At 41.2% G+C, this 20,463-nt stretch overlaps 1 protein-coding gene across 6 annotated transcripts in view; it reads right to left on the bottom strand.

The window, feature by feature from the left end:
- Window positions 1-20,463, bottom strand: part of MTSS1 (MTSS I-BAR domain containing 1) — a 126,526-nt gene that overhangs the window by 15,020 nt on the left and 91,043 nt on the right. For 5 of the 6 annotated variants that reach the window (XM_061995161.1, XM_061995163.1, XM_061995162.1 and 2 more), the window contains exons 4-9: window positions 18,744-18,828; window positions 17,427-17,518; window positions 15,675-15,749; window positions 4,721-4,878; window positions 3,367-3,474; window positions 1,910-2,007 (exon numbers count right to left, since the gene is read on the bottom strand). In XM_061995161.1, coding sequence (XP_061851145.1) covers window positions 1,910-2,007; window positions 3,367-3,474; window positions 4,721-4,878; window positions 15,675-15,749; window positions 17,427-17,518; window positions 18,744-18,828 — 616 coding nt within the window. Of the gene's footprint in view, window positions 1-1,909; window positions 2,008-3,366; window positions 3,475-4,720; window positions 4,879-15,674; window positions 15,750-17,426; window positions 17,519-18,743; window positions 18,829-20,463 lie in introns of those variants that run through there. The other variant, XM_061995164.1, reaches the window with a different exon arrangement.

A 20,463-nucleotide genomic window follows, 5' to 3' on the forward strand; every position in this document is an offset into this window, starting at 1 on the left:
CACGTGTCTCTAGCAACAGGCAGCAGAAACCGGAAAACAAAAAATGTCCACAAATTGAATTTAAATATATATATATTTGCACATATATATCAGTAAAGAACCATAAGCAGCTGCAGTATCCCTTGTGACTAGAGAGAAAATGGCATTTTACCTGGCATTTCACTCAAATGATCAAATTCTGTAACTACTCATAGTGATGAAGGGATCGCTACACGTCCTCTCTAGCATCCACACAGCACTTGCACAAAGAACATCTGCTGACAGCTCTCTGCTGTTCCTGACTTACACCTTGTTGCTCTTGCACCACGACCTCAAATTGTAAATAGAATCTCCAGCAGGAGGTCCAAAGGCATCACAGGCCATCTAAAGGTCTGCCTCCAGGCATGCCACTGCAGTCTGTCAGCAGGCCAACATGGGAGACACTTGAAAACGCCACCAAAACCCTGTGGCTCAGAACCCAGGACAAGTTTTGCTCCCATAGAGGCTTTTTACCAGAGCACACACAAAAGCATGTGACAGTACACTGAGTGAAGTCAGTCCTCTAGGTAAGAAAGATCAACAGAGAATTAAATATCCCAAATAAATATCCATTAAAAAAGAGGTCTAACAAAGAGATTGATTTTCAATCTCCAGTCTCCATGAATGACAGCAAGGACACGCCAGCTGCAATGTGGGAGCCTTTGAAGTTTACTGCTGAGGTGGCTGAGCAGGACTAGCAGGATGCATCAATCTGAAGGCGGCTTCCTACCTTTGTTGGCAAGAGCCCATTGACTAGCTGAGGGGATGGCTCTGAAGGATACATGGGTGAAGACTGCACCTCCTGCTCACAAATTCCACCTAACACACAAGATGTACCAGTCGGCTTGGAGCAGGGGAAGAGGAGCTCTGCCTGTTTTACCCACGTACAATAGTCTGTTGCCATACAGGTTTTACCACACATAAAGGTAAGGTTGATTAGGAGGAGACTGATGGACTTTGGGAAGGTTTGGGGGGTGGCAGGGGGGTTGCCATTTTCTTTTACAGCTTCAGGATATTGCATCTTTAAGCCTGTGCTCATTGCTCTAACTATGCATGTTTTCACACATATATATATAAAAATATTTAAGGGTTTTTTATATATATCTGCATGCAGAGACAAGTAGGTACATAGAAGAAGTCATGTTCACTTGCTCTGACATGCTACAGGTAACTTTGGTCATACACAGGGAACCTGTAGTATTCATAAAGCAAACTAAAAAGGTAATAACTTGAGAGCAGCTAGAAAGGTGTTGAGCAGAATACACAATAGGCTGTCTTCCTTTTCAATAAAAGGAAGGAGTAAATGTAGACACTGGGGTATGGGGGCAACATGCCAATAAACTGTTTTCTGAGAGAAAACAGTTTTTACAGAGAAAGCATAGACAGAATCCAGTGTTTCAACATATTTTAAGGACAGCATTAGACAGCATTAAACAGTCAAAAAAACTTGTATCAAAAAAGCATTTCTGTCTACCAGACTGATGGGGCAATTGCCAAGGATGTTTTCCCTTTTCAAACAGTTTAATTTACTGATTAGTAACAGCTACTTAGAACACTCTAAAAAGTCATCATATGAAAACCAGAAAAGGAAATTAGGAATGAACAATCTCAGAGCTTAGATCAGTACAGTCTGCTCTTTGATCTGAAATGGATTCAAGAGAACTGAATCAAAAACATCTTCAAGTTGTCTCGAGTTCAAAAATTGTTCGGTCATACCCAACCTTTTTAATACTCCCAGTCACACACTTAAATGGATAAAGACCACCAGGGATTGATTTCATTAGGAGCTGTTATTTCAGATATAGGTAAGCAGACAAATTCCTACCACAGTCTGAACTTGCCTCCCTTTGCCCCCAAACGGGTTAAAATGAAATATTACCAGTCTACTTACCTGCAAACACTAGATTTTCTGGACATGGTGGTACTGGGAGAGGATGGAGGAGTCTGATAAGACCAGCTGTAATCAGAACCTTTCAAATCTAAAATTACCTGATGGAAGATAATCAATAGCATCAAGATTGTGGATTTTTTTTTTTCCCTACTAACAGAAAGCATTTGCTTGACATAAAACATTCATCATCACAACAAACTTCCAGTGCTAACTGATCCAGTCTCAATTCTCTTCCAGAATTACACTGTATATATTACACAGGAGAGTCCGCTTCAGCCTTGGCTTTCCAGGAACTACTATACTTCAACACTGGGGTTGCTACCACGGAAGGGAAGTTCAGATTTGAATGGAAAAGGGTCAAGGGAGGTTCTTCTCCTTCTCTACTCTGCCCTGGTGAGGCCTCATCTGGAGTCCTGTGTCCAGTTCTGGGCTCCATGGCTCAAGAGGGACAGGGAAGTGCTGGAGAGAGTCCAGCACAGCGCCACCAAGATGATCAGGGGACTGGAACATCTTTCATACGAGGAAAGGCTGCGGGAACTGGGGCTGTTTAGTCTGGAGGAGACTGAGGGGTGAACTTATTAACATTTATAAATATCTAAGGGGTGGGTGTCAGGAGGTTGGCACATCCCTTTTTTCTACAGTAGCTAGCAACAGGACAAGGGGATGTCCTGTAATGGGATGAAGGTGGAACACACAAAGTTCCACTTAAACATAAGAAAAAGCTATTTCACTGTTGAGGTGAGGGAGCGCTGGCACAGGCTGCCCAGAGGGGTTGTGGAGTCTCCTTCCTTGGAGGTCTTCAAGACCCACCTGGACATGTTGCTATGCAACCTGATCTAGGTGAACCTGCTTCTGCAGGGACGAGATGATCTCTAAAAGTCCCTTCCAACTCCTACCATTCTGTGATTCTATGATCTGCTACTCAACCAGAGCAGAGCTTCCCTCCTTTACACTTTTAAGGCAATGATAAGGTGACTAAGGTATGACAAAAGAACTGAGTTCACACAGCAGATTTGGAGACAAAGGTCCTGTTAGGAGTAATTTAATGACACCCATTTTCCTATGCATTTTAAGGACAGTATGGAGAAATGCTCCATACAAGCACTCTAATCCCAGGAATCTTGCAACCTCAGAAAGACAAAGATGCTCAAATGTCAGATGAGGAAATGACACTTATTCCTCATGTAGTCTCATCAGGAATTGGGAATATACATGAAAATGTTCCTGCCACCACTTCACAGTGAGCTCATCAAGTGCTTCAGGAGCACTCAGCTGACACTTCAAAATACTTTTTTTTTAATTGCTTATGTTAAAAATTACCTTGCTGCAGTGAGGCATCTACAAAACATAACATTAAGCCACTAAATGCTAATGGTCAATATCAATATTCTTCACAACACAAAAGGAAATGGAGTACAAGCTACAAGAAAAATGTTTTCCAGGTAACAAGAGCTGACCTGTTCACTTGAGGATGGCAATTTGTGTGGATCCATGGTGAGACTTTTCAGGTCATCTGATATGGTTTGTAAATGGGTTATTTCTCCTAGCATTGATATTTCCTCTTCCTGAAAAGACAAAAGAGCAATCCTAATCAGAGCCTTGGTTTTAAAAATCCAACCCGTAACACAACACAAGACCTTTTTCTGTTTCCTGCTGACTGTGGGAATGCCCAGTGGAGCTGCTTTTTCTTTATCTATAAAGCAATCACTTCTTATGAAAGTGGGTGGAAAATATGAAGAGTTTTATGACTACTTTAAGATTGCTCTAAGTTCTGAGGCCCACAAATATTTTCTTTCTCCAATGAGATAAATAATTGGCAGTCTTCTTTTTGTGACACCGTCAAAAAAAGAGGATATTTTTGCCGCATTTGGGAAATATTTAACTTGTGCATAGTCACAAATGTGCACTAAGGATTTTAACCTTGACCATTACCATGGGTTAAACTTCAAGTTTCTGTTAGTTTTTGGAAACTTTGAGATAAAGGCACTGCTCAAGTATAGGGCATTAATACATCTATGATTTATTCTGGCTCAAGCTACGTCAACAGCTCACATGAATCCTGCACTGTAAGTAACTATAGTAATCCCTTGGCTACCACGGTAATTTCATCCAGGTCCTCAGTGTCTGGAATTTACCTCCTCCTGCTCAGCCATCTTTTCTAACCATGGCTTTATGGTGAGATTGATGTTCTTTGTAAACAACCATAGGAAACGTTTTCACAGTATGCTGGAGACCCTTCAGAAATGCATCATGCTTGCACAAAGACACAAACAATTCATTGCTGGGCTTCAGACAACCTGAGATGATGAAAATATACTCAAACCTTTTCAATGAACTGAAAAAGCTGTCATGTAGGAGGAAAAGAGCTGCCAGAAAACTGCATGGAAGCAGCCTGCAATCTGTCAGATAATGTCATTATATACACAGGGGAGGTCTTGAAACATTTATCAGTCCTAGCACTGGAGTAGGAGTGAGGAAGATTTATATTAAAATGTGATACTAAGAAAAAAAAAAGCAGTGGAGAAAACAGCATGAGCAGTGTCTCAGGTCCCTAGGCATGGGGAACTTAAGCTCATTTAAGTCTTTGTGCCCATTGTTTCCACATTAGTCATCTAGGAAGTCTTTGATACCTGAATTACTCCAAACATCTACAAGAAAGGTCCCTGCTCTTGCCGTTTCCTAAGCAGAGATGCAGGTTGAATTTTGTCTCTAGAAATTCAGTTCTAAGACATAAGAAGCTACTCTTTTAAGAGGCTTCTGGCCCCTTCTCCAATTCGTGAATTGCACCGACTTAAAACGGAGAGCTCTTACTATCACAGGCCGCAGCATCGAGATGAAAGCACAGAATCGACCGCGCTCCTCGATCAGAGCTTTTCTGACAGCTTGCTTCTCAGTTTCTTCAAGCAGCAGGTACTTATCGTTGACATCTTGTAAAGCACTATCCAACTGGGGCTGAATGTCACCCCGTCCTGTATGCAGGAAACAATCAACAGTACATTTTGTCAAAACTCTGGATCTCCATAGAGGAAGACCTTATTTTCAGCCAGCAGTGCTGCCAGATTGTGCTTTTGCAATTCAAGTCTCAATCAGCATTTTCACTTAATTCAAATTAGTAGGGGTTTGCTCCCCTTTCCCAAACAAATGAAGAATTTGTTAACACTTATTTTTTTCCCCTTTTACACAGAATAGAAATCCAGCTCAATTAAAAAATATGCAACAAGCCAAAGTCTGCATTCACATAAGGACTTTTGTTCAGATGTTAGCTGTAGAAATCCTTCATATCATCCTTGCTGAAAATCAACACCTTATTAACACAGAGTATTAATCCTTAACTCCAGGTATATTACTCTTCCTTCCTACTTTTGTGCTTAGCAAGGTCCTAATCACAACTTTGTGCAGTCACTACATGAGTGAATGAATCTCCTCTCTAGATAGTATTAAGGACATGTTACTGATCATTGGATCACTGGATTCAAGTACAAGCAACTGCTAAAACAGTTTTCTTCATTCCAAAGTCCAAATAAATAAAAAAACCAAACCCTATCAACAGCTCAAATATATACTGATGTCCAGTATTTGCCTCTGGAAACAAAAAGAAAATCCAATGTTTTGTAATCCAAACACTTCACTTTTAATTATAGTCAATTCATAACACCAAAACTTGCTGTGACAGTTAAGGAACTTGTTCTGCACCAACTGGTTACTCTGCATAATGCCAAAGATTTATTCTTCTAGGAATGAAGAGCTGCTGCTTAGCCATAGTATTACTCAGCCAACAATGCTGCAGTTGCAAGACATTTTCATGCAGCTTACACCCCTAAATATTTTAAAGAAGCTCAGCTGTGCAAATTTGTCTCAAATCTCCCAGAAACATCATCTCATGCAAATTAAGTGTCCAGGTACAGATCCATGCCACTGTTTGTAAATACCAGGAAAACAACACTGAAAAAAATACGGTGAGTTATAAGCAGCCACCCAATATCAGTTTTTATGGATGATAAACTTTCTGCATGGAGGATTTAAAGTCACAAGCATGAAGAAAAGAAGTCTCCTGATGTGTGTAGTACACAAGGTAAATGGCTCAAGGTCAGGGTTACAAAAGAAAAATTTGCCCTATTATTATATGTATTTCTTCAGTACTTCAGAGTGAGGTGAAACATCAGCTCCCCTGCACTGACACACAGCCAAGGCTGCAGGAAAGACAGCAGCAATGAAAGCAAAGAGAATCATGCTGGCTTAGTGGCCTTACAGACCAAATATACCCAAACCTCCTCTGTACAGTTAGATAAAGACCAGGTGAAATGCATCCACAAGAAAAGCTCTCTGCAATGAGTCCTTGAAGCGTGACACCTGCAGTGTCACACGGCATGGCCACCACCAAGGCCGCCTGGGTAGCCAACTGCCCGCAGGAACACCCTGTGTCAGATCCTGGAGATCAGGCTGACCAGTGTAATGTGGCCATAAAACTGTCTCAGAAGTAAGTAACTTTAACAATAGCACACTGAAGTAGCAGTCACCTTCTTCCTCTCTCAGAATTCACATCTGCCAGACACAAGTTCCAGAAGAGTTCTGGATAGCTCATGAAGGTCCTGTGCCTTCTCACCTGTCATCCTTAGCAGACAAACTGGGCCCTTCTGCTTGAAGACCATTCTGTGCACTTCAGGCCCTTCCCCATACTCTTTTTTGCTATCAGATGAAACAACTAAAGACATTACACTTCTTTCAAATTCCTTAAGAAATGGAGACTTGCATTATTGCTCAGACCCTATATTTTGAGAGCTGCCTGGAAATTACAACAGCTGAAATTATCTCCCTTTGTTCAAACTTGGATACTGTCTCACTACTGTGGATGTACCAGATGCAAAATGTATTAGTTGAAAACTAAATCACACATTAGTTCAGCTCTGGAGAACTGCTGCAAATGTTCAGCTGCTCCACCATATGAACATGCACTTAACACAGTAAATCCTTGTTAAATGCATTCACCTACGCAATAAGAAGACACGCACTTAGAATACAGGTGGATTCCAGTGGTAAAGTGGGTTCAATTATAGTGCATTTTGGTCATTTACCTGGATGTCACAGAACACTACATCTTGAACCAAAGCAACAAGAGCACCCAAAACATGGGGAAAAATTACACCTCATTTACACCTGTGTAATTCACTCAACCAAGTTATCAGGATAATGTTCAAGCTGTGTATCTTAACTCTTTAGCAAAGGCATGTGTAAAACTGCGCCGCTCCCCAACATCCTCTGTACCCTTAGAGAGTTTTGATTGTATTCCTTTAAGGCAGTCAGGACATTAACAAACATATCCTCTCCTCAATGCTACTTTCAGGGCTCCATTTTTATGCTATGGCTCTTGGGCATCTCTGTAGTCACTGAAAACACGCAAGCTGCCTGGGGTATAACTCAGAGCAGGAAACAAGCTCAGGTGAATCATAAGTCGGATGTTTATGTGGCATGAATACAGCTCTTTCCTGATATCTCCTTGCAACTCATATTTTAGGAGGAGGAAAGCTTTATTAACATCCTTTGAAAGCTCCAAAATGCAGACATCAATCTAGCAAGTCTTTTGAAAACAGGCATAACTCATCTCATTCCTTGAATCGCCAGCTGCCTCCCATGGCACTCAGCTCAGGAATCTGAGGGACAAGATCTCTGCCCAAGTTACCCAGTTTCCTTCACTAAGCAGCATCAAGCACAGTCCCTCAACAGCACTCCTACACCCAGAGGACTCTGACAATGTGACAGCCAACTGCTCATCACCTCCACTCATCCACCTTGTGGCTCTGTCTATTTGAATCCATCACTTCAGAAGGAAACATCAACTGCTGGAGAACAATGCAGTTCTTTTCACCTCTGAACTAAGAGGGGAAGGTCACTGGTGTATGGTATCCCTAACAACTGATTGCACTAGTTGTCCTGTGGACATGAGGCACACTTTCATAACTAACATCAGCAAATGATTATTCTTTTCAACCCACATTCTCTGGCCTTTAAGCCACCCATTTGGAAACACTTCCAAACCAACACAACTATTGGAACGACACAAAATAGTTCCAGAATAGTGTTGTCATGGAGCAGCTGTAAAGGTGCACCTGGAAGGACACTCCTACCCCAGCTGCAGACAGGTTTGAATGACCCACCAAAGCAACCAGCATTAGAAATGGTCAAAAGCATCAAATGTAGTCACAGGTCTCTGGTCTGGAACCAGACAGATGTGAACATGATGTAGGGATGGCTCTGCAGAGCATGTCTGTTGCATTCATAGGGTCTGAAAGCTGAGGAGAAATTCAAATCATAGAATCATAGAACGGCAGGGGTTGGATGCAGCCTTTCTTGACGTGGAGCTCTGGTGCTGCAGAGAGAAGCAGAAGTGCAGGACCAGGCGTTGTATCCTGACTTCTTTAGCAGCCCTTGGACTTGCAGGACATGAGCAAGTAACAGCTAATGAACTGCAGAGAGCTGAACTGCTTCTCATCAATATTAACTACCACTACTTCAAAGACAGTCTTAATATGTTGCACTCAGAGCAGGTGCCTCACATCATTATCATGACAGAGAAGAGCTTTAAAGGACCAACATGCATTAAAACATCAGTTTTATAGTGTTCTGCATGAATCCCAGCTGAAAGCCTCATTCAGCTTCTTAAATAAGCATTTTTCAAAAAGAACTTTAAGTAAAGGAAACGTATGAGGGAGAACAAAAAAGTAAATCTAATTTTCAACCCGATTTCATGCCTATATATTACAAGACAACTTAAAATAGCAAATCGGTCAGGAACTGCAAAGGAGAACGATGGTCTCAATGCAAGTGTGACTACTAAAGGTAATGCTGTTATTGACCAAGTAATGCAGAGAATATTGGTGAAATTATCATCTTCCATATTCTCTCTCAGAGAGCGCTCTCTCACACTTTTTCAGGTACCTGCACAGAACCATATTCATATAGTTCATATCTATATTCAAGATAGATACTTTAGTGTCAGAATTTGTACCATATGAGACATTGCTGAGTACCCATACCTGTTTCAGCTGCCAGGATGAAACAATCCCTGTAAGTCCTGCACAGTCAGGACAACAAATAAACTAATATGGATCTGGGCTGAGAACAGAAGAATTCTGCCTCTGTTTACAGAAAGGTGGAAAACCTCATTGCTGGGGTTAAATTCTGACCCCTTCAGTAACCAAATGCTCGTCTTTCTAGTGGCTACTGGATACCTCAATCAGCTACTAATGTTCAAAACTGCTAAGCTGTCCCTTAAAAGAAAAGTTCCAGGTTATCAAAGGAAACTTCCAGACTGGATTACCCCAGGAAAACCAGAAAGTGTGATTTCAAAAAAGGGAGAAGCAGCAGACAGCACAGTGCCCAGCTAAGGTGCCTCATGAAAAGTCTCCCAGTCTAATCAACCCAAGTTTCTCCAAAGGAAAACTCCTTCACTATCAACCTACGAGTGGAGGTATGATTATTTCTCTCAAACTCAGACACATCGTGTTTCATTCACGAGGAGGTAATCTTAGGGTAGCTACTTTAAATCTGTGATACAACCAAAAGGCACTCTGAATAGGTTTGAGGTGTGATCAGGCAGCAGGAGACAATTGTGATGCTGATTTCCGCTCCTTCCCCAGCACAAAGTTAAATATAGTGATTTCTTATCTATCAGTTAGGAAAGATGCATGCGATTGGCAGAAAAAGGGGGATTCGGATCACAGGTTTACAAAGACCAACACTAAGGACTTGAAGCACTAGACTTTAAAAGTCATATTCACAATAAGATATTCAATTATTTGAACATCACCTTGATGACGTGTCTGTTCCATTTAACATCTCTCCCCTCTGTGACATGATTATCAGTCTGTGTTTAATCCCTTTCTAAAGCAAACCAGAGGTTTATCTACAAAACTGATTTTCTTCTTTTACAGCGTTCCAATTAGATGCCAAAAGAAAATAAATCAAAAGATGGTTTGTTCATTAAGTTTAGGAGATATTTTCATTAGAAATTAAAGTCTAGGCAGTTAGTGGAGACCAGACACCATAAAGAGGCCACAGCAAGGGCTACAAGAAACCAGCCACCAGGGTTACGGCATGGCACAGACTTACCCAGAGCCTCAGCTGTCAGGCAGGTGCGCATGGTGAGAAATTGCAGGACACAAAATTGACACAGAAAGGAAAACAAAAAAAGTCAAACTGGTGTTCGAGCATTCCTAGAGTTTAGACATAATCATTAGCGCTAAGACAAGAGAGTGAGCAGTTTGGACCAGACTATTTTGACTTCTTCGCTGCTGATAAAGACAAATGCATTAGCTTTGCTTCTTGGTGAGCTGTTGCAAACGAAACTCCAGGTTATTTACCATGCAGTTTTATTTTAAGAGGCTTAAACCAGTTTAGAAACTTTGTTAAACTTTCAGATTCCTAGGTGAGAACATGTTAACCTGTGCTTCGGGGGAAGTGCACAACACAGACAACTGTCAAACTCTGGTCAAACTGACAAAGTGGCACAAAGCTCGTCCTCTCACTGGGAAGAGGGAACTCAAACTTGTAAAACTCTAGGTGGGTGCTGTGTTAGTAACCACAGCGCTTTTTGATGTTCTCTACTGCAATTACATTAATAGATTGTTAATTAAATGAAAAACTAGTTGCTGATGCAATGTGTAAGAACATCAAAAAGACTGACCATGATTTGTGTATTTTAATTTAAAACACTTCATGTATATAGTTTTGCAATAAGCTTGCTCTCAGAAAGAGGGAACTATCAAGAGGCATTCAAAACTCCAGGGACGAAAATAAATCAAAACACTATCTCCAGTCACTGATTTTGCACTATATCTTCACTGATTTTTTATAGAGATTGGAGGGGAACTCTGAAAAAATCCTACAGGTATCCCAGCCTCCTCCACAGGATTTTTTCCCTGCAACAGATAAGGATAATTCACTCACTAGCTTTCCTTCTTCTGAGCTGTATCATACTGACACCACAGTGAGTCCTGGCTCTGACTTCAGTCAGCATGCCGCACTTGATCAATTTAGAGGAAGAAGGCTATTTCCTGCCAGAGAAAGGGTCTGGCCAGGGTCCTCCCTCCCCAGCCTGCCACCCTAGACAGGGCAAATGGCAGGTGCAGAAAGAATGGAAAGTACTTGTATAACAAGGTTGGTATACGCTTTAGGAATGGAGATTTTTTTCTTTTTAAGTTGAAGAGCTCTATCTTTTTCAGTTTAGATAATCATCCTTGAGAGGAGTGTAACAATAATTCAGTTTCAAAGACCAGAGTGTAACACAAAAACAGCTGCAAAGGCTCTAAAACACAAACACGCCATCTTTGCTAACTGGGATGAGGGGAAGAAAAAGCACTTTTGGCAGTGTTACAGTTAATTAATAATCATGTTCTACCCTCTCAACTTCTTTAGAAGTAAGAATATTTTTGCAAAATGCTGCATGCTCAGAATTAGAGGTTGTGAGTTTAAATACTCATCACTGATGGAACACAAGATGAAATGTACTAAATGTTAAGGGCATTCTGCAGAAGCTTCCACAAATAGCTTAGAGATAAAACTCAGTTTTCACATTAACATATGTTGTACTATTGGGAGCATTACATTTAACTCCCTTTCAGAAATGCGCTTGGATTGAACCACTTTCCTCAACGTTCATGCACAGCGTCACATGAAGAACCTGAAAATGAAACCTAGCAGTGAAGTTACAGGTAGAAGGGAAATCTGGCTAGTTAATCATTAACAGCCAAGCTGAAATGCAGAAAATAAAGCAAACATGCACTTCATATTTTATATATAAATTCAGTTATATTTAAAGTTAGTCACTTGAAGCCTTTTTTAAGCTACAAACCATGCATTTTGTTAACCTTCTCAAATGATTACATGCAGAGCCACAGCTGCTGTCTCTCTTCTGAATTCAATACAGCATCAACAGCTTCTAGCAGCTATGGATCCACTTATGAGGCTCTGACTTAGCAGAAAACTGAACATGGGATTTATTTTAAATGTATGCATAATTATTCTGCTGACTCAGGTTAGTTGGGCTGACTTCTGATGTCCAGTGTTTGTCTGAAAACAAAGAGCACTTCAGAAGATGTATGCAGTTCCATGCACTGCGCAGCTTCATCTGATCAGATGAGCAAAGCTTCAGCATTGGTAGGGTGCAACACTCCCTATGGGCCTGTTCCCCTTGGGAACGAGGGTGTGGGAAAAGGGATGTACCTTGAAGATCACTATGACACCCCAGGGGCCTGTATTGATCTGTAGGTGCACTAGGATCCTAGTTAGACTTCATATGGATTTTAGGGTTATTTTTAATAATCAGAGATAACAGAATGTAAATTATCCCCATCAAGTCTTTTGAGATGCAAGACCTTCATTTACACATAGACTTGCCATTTTACCAGATATAATATATCAAACTTACAAAAAGAAGCCCTAACACCTTTCTCTTTTGCTTGGAAAGCTTGGTGTTTGTTTTCCCTGTCACTTCAAACTTTGGAAATATCTTTATTGCAATCAACACACCTACCCTGCAAACACAATTTTCTAATAAATAATCCTAAACAGCTGGCTTGTACTTTCAGCTTGGCCACAGGGAATCAGAACAAACAGATCATGCAGAAGCCAGAGAACAGGTAAACCGCAATGCATTCAAGTCCCTCAGCGCTAAGGTGGGGTTGTTCAACCTGCAGCATTTCTGCCAGGACAAGCCACACAGCCCATGGCCCTTTCTCCCACACATCCCTGGGATGCAGGCAAGGAGCAAGGAGCCGCTACGCATGCTGCAGCCATTGGCCTCGAAAGGGAGGCAGCAGGGAGAGAGGACATCACTGCCATGATGTGAATGAGAAAAATAGAGGGTTATACTTGAGTTCCTAGATCTGACACTGCCCAAAGCAGAAGAAAACCATTTTCCCATCCAGTCAACAGGAGAAAAGGCTTGAAGGACACTTTTAGTAGCATGCACAATATTTAAGCAAATCCAGGATTCAGCAAACACCTCACTTGCCCACAGATGATCATAAGGTTAATTCAAAAATATTCTTATAAGCACTAAGAAGGGAATGAATTGGTTGATTTAGAGTTCCCATAGGTGAGTCAGTAACTTCACACAAAAATCAAAGGGACAGGTCCTGCTTGAGGAAGAACAGAACAAAAAACAAGTCTGAGGAACAGGGAAACAGGAGAGTTGAAGACACAGTAAGACATTCATGTACTCAGCCACATGCCTGCCAGGACAGTTAGACTCAAGAGCTTCCCTGCTCATAGTTCAAACCTCATTTGTGATCTAAACCAGAATAATTTCTGCAGATTTGTACTTTTATAAATAAACTCTCACTTGTTTTTTTTTATCCTTTAGTGACAGCAAGAGCAACATACTTCACCACATACACCATACAAACAGATCTGTCAAGGTGGGCACACACATACAAAAAAGCTTTCGTAACAACATTTGACATTGCACTCAGACCAATGCTTTATTCCTTCAAGGTAGGGATGAAAAAGGCAAAGAGGGGAAAATGCATCTGCTACTTTTTTTTTTCTTCCATATTTAAGCAATGTAGGTAACTTGCAAGAAGACAAGGTGAATTTCATCCCACCCACTTGTGCCAGGAACCCAACAGGGCCAGCAGCTTTGCATTCCTATGAGCCTCAGCACCTCACTGCATCTCTCCTCTCCACAGGTCATGAGAACAACTCTGAGCTCCTCAAAAACATTGCAGCTCTTCTTTTCTTCTGTACTGGCTACCTGTGCACCTTCATCACTTCCACATTCCCTATATCTATCTCTCTGTGACCAGCTTTAACCCCACTGAGAGCCTCTGCTCTGGACTCAAATACTGTGTGTGACAGCAGTTCTGAGGGATACAGCACAGAAATTCAGCAGGTTCACTACAACGCCAAAACTGTGTCATAACAGCAAAATTAATCATCTGAATGACATTAAAAAAGAAAGCCTTCAATCACAGCATGGCTGCTACAAAAATGATAGCAAAATGAGGTCTGTTCCATTCTCTATTCAAAGATGTTTAATTCTGAAGGACAAGACAGTGTGCTGATCCTTGTCACATGGCATAAATTTGGGGAGGGAGACAGGAATCCAGAAAATCCAAGGAGAAAGGCCACTTGCTTTAACCACTGCTGACAGACATCTATAGCAGCATCTGCAGTACGGGAACTGTGGAGATTTTTCCAGAAAGGTGCAAGTGATTCTCTCTCCTTTTCCCACCTTACAGAAAAATCTGTCTCCTTCTCCAAGACTGCAGATTGGTTCATTCAATATTCAAAAGTAGGATAAAAAGGACATGGAGCCAGAGAGCTATCAATTCATAGAAACAGATTAAAAAATGGTTCCTTCGTCTCAGATAACAGACACACTTTTATCAGCTCTCATCTACCATGCATTGAGGAGTTCTTTGTATCACACTGTGACAAGCAGCAATGAAAGAAAAGAGGCAAAGAAAGGAAAAGAAATGGAAGGAATAGCATGGATCCTCTAAAGCTGTTGGTCTGAAGTCAGAGAACTTGTCACACAAAATGAAAAACATGTTTAAACATCACCCAAAAATAAAACAAACAAAAAAATCACATCCTCCTGAAGGTGCCCATTCTGATTTAAACCACTAAACTTTTCCATGGACAGACACACAGAGACTACTGAGCTAAGCTCTCTCTTGCTGCCTTCCATCTCTCCCTTATTCATCTGAAGTCAGATAAAATTCAAGAGCAGTTTTCCAGTCATGTGGCTTTCTACCAGCATAATTATTGACTCACCTATGAGGAATAACAGTTATAGACAGTTCAACTCTTCTGGAAAACACTGACATAATATTAAAAGTTCAAGAAACATCCCACCCCAGCTTTTATTTTGCTTGCCCCTGGGCTCACTGTTTTTAGGCACTTGCATCCTGCAAGCTGAGAGGTGCTCAAAGGATACTCTCTGCCCAGCTGGGAAGAGCCCAGTGTGGGGAAAGGGAACTGGAAAGTTTCCTTCTGTACAAGCTAAGTATTATTTTTTCCAAAGCTTGGTGGGGTTTGCACTTGGACAAGTAAAATCCTTCATGATGGCAACGCTGCAGCTATGAGTGATGCACTTTTTCATTAACATGATGGTAATGATCCTGTGACAAGACGGTGTGGGAGAGCAACAGGAGCACAGGATTCAGCTGGTAACAAAGACAGATTCCTTTTGTGGAGAACTCCCTTTCTTTTCTTACTCATCTTTAGTTTTCTATGGTTGCCAAGTGCCCTCCTGTTGACAACAACCCATGCTACTTTCTCACACTCTGAGGAATAATGTAAGGTTTATGAGATTAGAGGATGTTAAAAAAACACAACAAAAAAAAAAAGAAGAAAGGTGGTAGAAAGGGAGATCAGTGAGAAACATTAGCAGTTACAGAACATACACATTAACGGCTTCTTTTGTATTATTCCAAAAGATTATGGAAAATTTTACAGGTATGTACCTAAGTCATGTTACAGTGTCAGTGTTCCTAAAAGCAATAAGTTAGCAGCAAGCACGCTATTTTAAATCATGATTGACTTTGTACAAACAGTTTTCAGGCTTTTGTATGAGAATATGAAATGGCAGCTTCAGAATATGATTTAAATGACACATAGTAATTGTACCCTGGTGTTCAAGTATGTACCAGGAATACATTATAGGGGATCAAATTATTCCGACAGAAAGTCCTATCGCTGTTCCATCTACGTCAATGAACACAGCACACAACGTTTTTAACAGTTCAAATATAAAGCAAGTTACCTTTCTTTGCTTTCTTCTGTAGCTTCAGTGTGTCAGATGATTTCTTTTTTATCTCTTGGCGGGCTTTTTTGTATTCTAAAAAAACACACAGTCTCTATTATAAACACACTCGATGTCCAAATGAATGTTTTTCCACAGAAAAGGCTATGTTTGAAGACATTAGAATACAAATTTTAAAGAGGACAGCTAGTATTAATCAAAGCAACTTAAAACTTGCATTTTGTAAGGCCTATATGTTTGGCTTAATATAACTTGTAGGGTGTGAGCACATTGACATACCAAAATCTTTCCCAAATAAACAAAGCCTTTACAGAAATAACAACTGAGAAGACAGTACAAAATTAGAGTGCTTTTCGAATCAGAGACTCATCCACTCTCAGGAATGGAAAACAGAGATGACAGGTTTCTCGAAACATCTGTGTTCAAAAACAAGTATCCAGAAATGGCAAAGCAGAGAATATCCTGTGGTCCCTCTCTAGCATCAGAGTCAGGCAGAGGGAGGAGGTGCTAAAACTTTGCCCAGGGAAGGGTCACATTGCCAGCTCTCACTGATGAAATGGAGCACATTGCAGTTGTCCTTATTTTCAGATGAACTGCAAATCCTAGGAGAATTAAAATCCCTGAACAAAACATTCCACTTCTAGTTCAGGTACACTAAAGGTACCAGAGAGGAAAACTGATACTTAAAAAAAAAGAAGATAAAAGGCATGTATGCATGTATATACACATACATATACACTTTAACAAAGGAGGTCAATGTTATTACTCTTCCATAGACAGAAAAAGAGAAGCAGCATGATGGCAGGCACAGGAACTGTACCGGGGCCAACTGCACCCCAAGTCTGCCCACTAAACTCTAAATCGCACTGTCACTCTGGCCAGGGTCACCCCTACCTGCAGGAACCCACATGCTTAACACTCTCTGTAGCACAAGGTGGCATGTTTTTCCAAGAGGTGCGGATTCAGCTGCTTCTGTTTGACCACAGTAATAGTGGAACAAAAAGCAAATCCTCTTCTGGAGGCCAAGAACGCTCGTTCCCACCAGTTCTCACTCTCCCCACAGTAAATGATGGAGATGCTGCTTCTTTCAGATATACTAAAAGTCTATAATTTTCAAGGGTCAGTGCTGAACTGCAACCTGCTTTCAGCACCCATGCTACTAGGCCATCATCTCAAATACGAGTTTTGCAAAGCCAAAGGCATCTACCAACATGTTCCTGCTGTGCAAGACTGCTGCCTCCTGCTCATTCTCCCAGGAAAGCCTCTGGAGACATCATCAGTACTGGAGCTCTGAGCATCCCATGTCCAACAACAGAGCTTTCCCATTCCCCAAGTGCACATTTCTGTATTGTATTAGATATAAAATAATGATGCTGAATGTTTTACAGGGCTGTGCATTCTCTGGAGGGCACTATGTCTGAAACAGAACGTGATCTTGCAGTTAGCTTTTAACTACACCCAGGGGCTTTGTGGAGATAGATGTGGCATCCCCAACCCTCAGCACTACTGGTTACTGCTAACCAGTCCAGAAAAACAAACCATCCCTTGGGGTCCTGGCAAACTAAATCTTCAAAATGTATGTGAAAGGGTTAAAAATCTGTTAGGCACTTTTGGAGAGGCGTATTTTAGAAGAGAAAAATTGCTATACATATTTAAGCATGTCATTCAGTTCCCCAGTACAAACATGAAAAGAGGAAGAAAAGCTGATATTACAATCTTACTCCTATTAAAGAATTCTTCCTCTGTAACTACCTTTTGCATGGTCTTTATCCAGTTGATTGGCCACTTTCTTCCACTCTTCCATCTGTTCTTGAAGTGGGTTTATCAGACAGTCAATTAAAGCACTAATTTTGTTGAAAAAACACAAAGAGCAATCAAATCCTGCAGATGCCCCTATTCTTATATAGAGAGCCAAGGTCAATATTGGAGTATTTTTACTTTTTGCTGTGACAGCTACCACTGGCACAATGTAAATATCAGAACATAAAAATGTTTACGCTGGAGAAAGCAAAAGAAAGATCCACATCACAAGATAACCAGAATTACTGCACAGAAGTTCAGGACAGTGAGGAATAAAGTGTAAATGAGAGGAGTGACCTGAAACAGGTCCAGTGTAAATAGTTAGATCCTACTCATGTGTCACACAAAGAGCAGTTTAAATGGATACTCTGGAGACCGGAAAGGTTCATGCAGCCACAAAGATTAGAAACTTAAATAACACATGTATATGAACAAGAAGACAGAGCAGTTGTACAAGCGAACATCCTGCCCGCCAACGTCCCTCACCTCTCACCAATGGAGTCCATGATACGGCATTAGTAATGCTCCATGAATGAATGAGATGGAGATTGAACCATTTAAACAGCTAACCCTGGGGTAACTAAAGACTAAAGCTGTCTTCTCACAGCCAATTTCACAACTGTCTTTGTTTTAAAAGGGAAAAAACCATACCAGGTCATCAGGCAAATGGTGAAGCAAAACTCTGGTTCGCCTCTGGTCAAATTAACTTCTAAGTCTGGTTAAAATAGGCACACATGCCAACTACTACCCACTACAGAACAAGACTGTTTATGTATAGCCCAGCTTATAGGTGAGTTAATCCTCTCCCAGTACCTCTACAGTGTAACTTTAACTGCAAAAAGGCGGTGAGAGAATTGACCTCTGAAAGTTTCTCTCTTGGCCACAAGCTATTTGGGCTCTCCCGTAAATTGAGGAAGCAGCACACCACTTGCTGCTGCTTAAAAACTTCAGTGACAAAGCTAAAGTCCTGTAAAAAGTCAGGTCGGTCACATCAGCAGCTGCCTGCTCAGCACCAAGCAACAGGAACCAACACTGGGAATTTACAGTATTCGGAGTGATTTGAAGGGACAAGCCCAGTGCCCAGAACATGCAGCAAAATCCAGCATATTCACAGCACCCAGCATGCTGCAGGGGAGAACATAAATGCTGTTCTCAGTGACATGGTCAGAGATTAGATGAAAAGTCTGTGCTGGTGAACAGCTTTAGGTGTTCTCCAGGAGCAAACTAAAGATGAACCTTGAGCTGTGGGCCAGGTACAGAGGCACTCACCTTGAGAACTGTCGGAGTTTGGACTCTATACTTCTGTGCCTCATGCACATCCTGGTGAGAGCAGACCCAATCTCTCTGGTACCACCTGAAAAACAAAACCAGAGGCATGTGAGAACCCTGATGAGATTCCTGCACATGGTGGAGAGGCATGCCAACCAGCAGGGAGGTGTCAAGTCTTCCAGAGTAACTGTGAAACAGATTCATAGTAACTGTAAAATCGACCAAACTATTAACTGGGCAGATCAGGGATATCTAGCACCTTGGGAAGAGATTAATTCCTGTTCATTCAGAGACCTGAACTGAACATCTAAATTTGATTAAAACACAGTTTTTCCCAGCAGCTTTATGTGCCATGATGCCCAACTCCATGGCAGAAGATTTAAAAGGGCTTGAGATGTGAAAAGACAAGAAGCAAAACATGTCTACGTCAACATTTTTGAAATTAACACAGAGGATCCGATATCATTTTCCCATAGAGTCTTTAGACTCGATACCTCAAAAGGATTTTTCCCCTCCAGAATATGTAACTAAACCTACCTATTGCCTCATACACCACTGACACATACATCAGCGTGTCACGGGGACCTGCCATCTCAGATCACTCGTATATTTTTCATCACAACGCCAGGAGATGGCACTATGTGCTCTATACCCTCACGCATCTCAGCTTCTGACAACTGCTTGACAGCAAGAATCGGTTTTTGTGTATGTTCCTCCTCTCAAGTTATCCCTTTTAAAAGCACACATCCTTCCATTTCCCACTGCAATCGGTGTTACTAACTTTGATCAGCCTATTAATTTTCAATATGATTTTGGTTTGACTAGTGTTAGTTTTGTTACTTGCTTACTTCCTATTGGCAAGCCAAATCTACTAGTCTTAGGGGGCAAACATCAACCTTTGTACAAAGCTTTTCCAGTAGTATTCTAGTAGCATTCTGTAGTATTCTCTGCAATGGTGAAGGTACCAGCAGCTACTTAGATGTCTCATTTGATTACTCAGATGTCTCGTTTGAAATAACCTTAGAATTGTAATACAGAGTAAAATATCTTGCTTGGGCTTTAATAATGGCATTGTACAAGTATTTTCTTAGTAAAGAAACTTGAAAATTTTAATCCTTTTATTTCTTTTTAAGCACAAAGACAAGTCACCATCTTCCCGCATTCTTGTAGAATTAAATCCTGTGCCCACTAAATGGCTCTGGAACAAAGACACTCAATAACTGGAATAAATTGTGGCTATTTGGTATTTTCCATTGTTTAAAAAGATAAACAGAAAGTCCTTTGTCACTTGCCCAGTTACTCATGTTTTTGTAAGGAGCTTTTGAAATAGTATTATTTGCCAACACTGAAGCTGTAGCCTGGCTGCAAAGGGGTGGCTGGGCAAAGCATACGGACTCCAGCCCGGATCCAGACCCATCTCTTCCCGCGATGCTGCACTTGGACAAGCTGTGATAGACTCTGATAACTCGAAAAGCTGTACAGAAGATGGAGAAAGGCACAAGGGAGAGAAAGCAACTGGAAAAAGAGGACAATGTCCAGAACAAAAAATAGATCTCTGTCTCAAAACATGGGCATTTTTCTCTGCAGATACCACCAGATAAAAGTAACGAAGAGCCTAACACAGCACAGCTCCAACAGCACAGATGGGGAAATGAAGCAAAAACTTCCACAGCAGAGCAATTCCCAATTGAGCTTCAGCAAAAGGCAGGTTTTTCATGTT

The sequence above is a fragment of the Colius striatus genome, chromosome 4, assembly GCF_028858725.1.
Source record: "Colius striatus isolate bColStr4 chromosome 4, bColStr4.1.hap1, whole genome shotgun sequence".
Taxonomy (NCBI): Eukaryota; Metazoa; Chordata; class Aves; order Coliiformes; family Coliidae; genus Colius; species Colius striatus.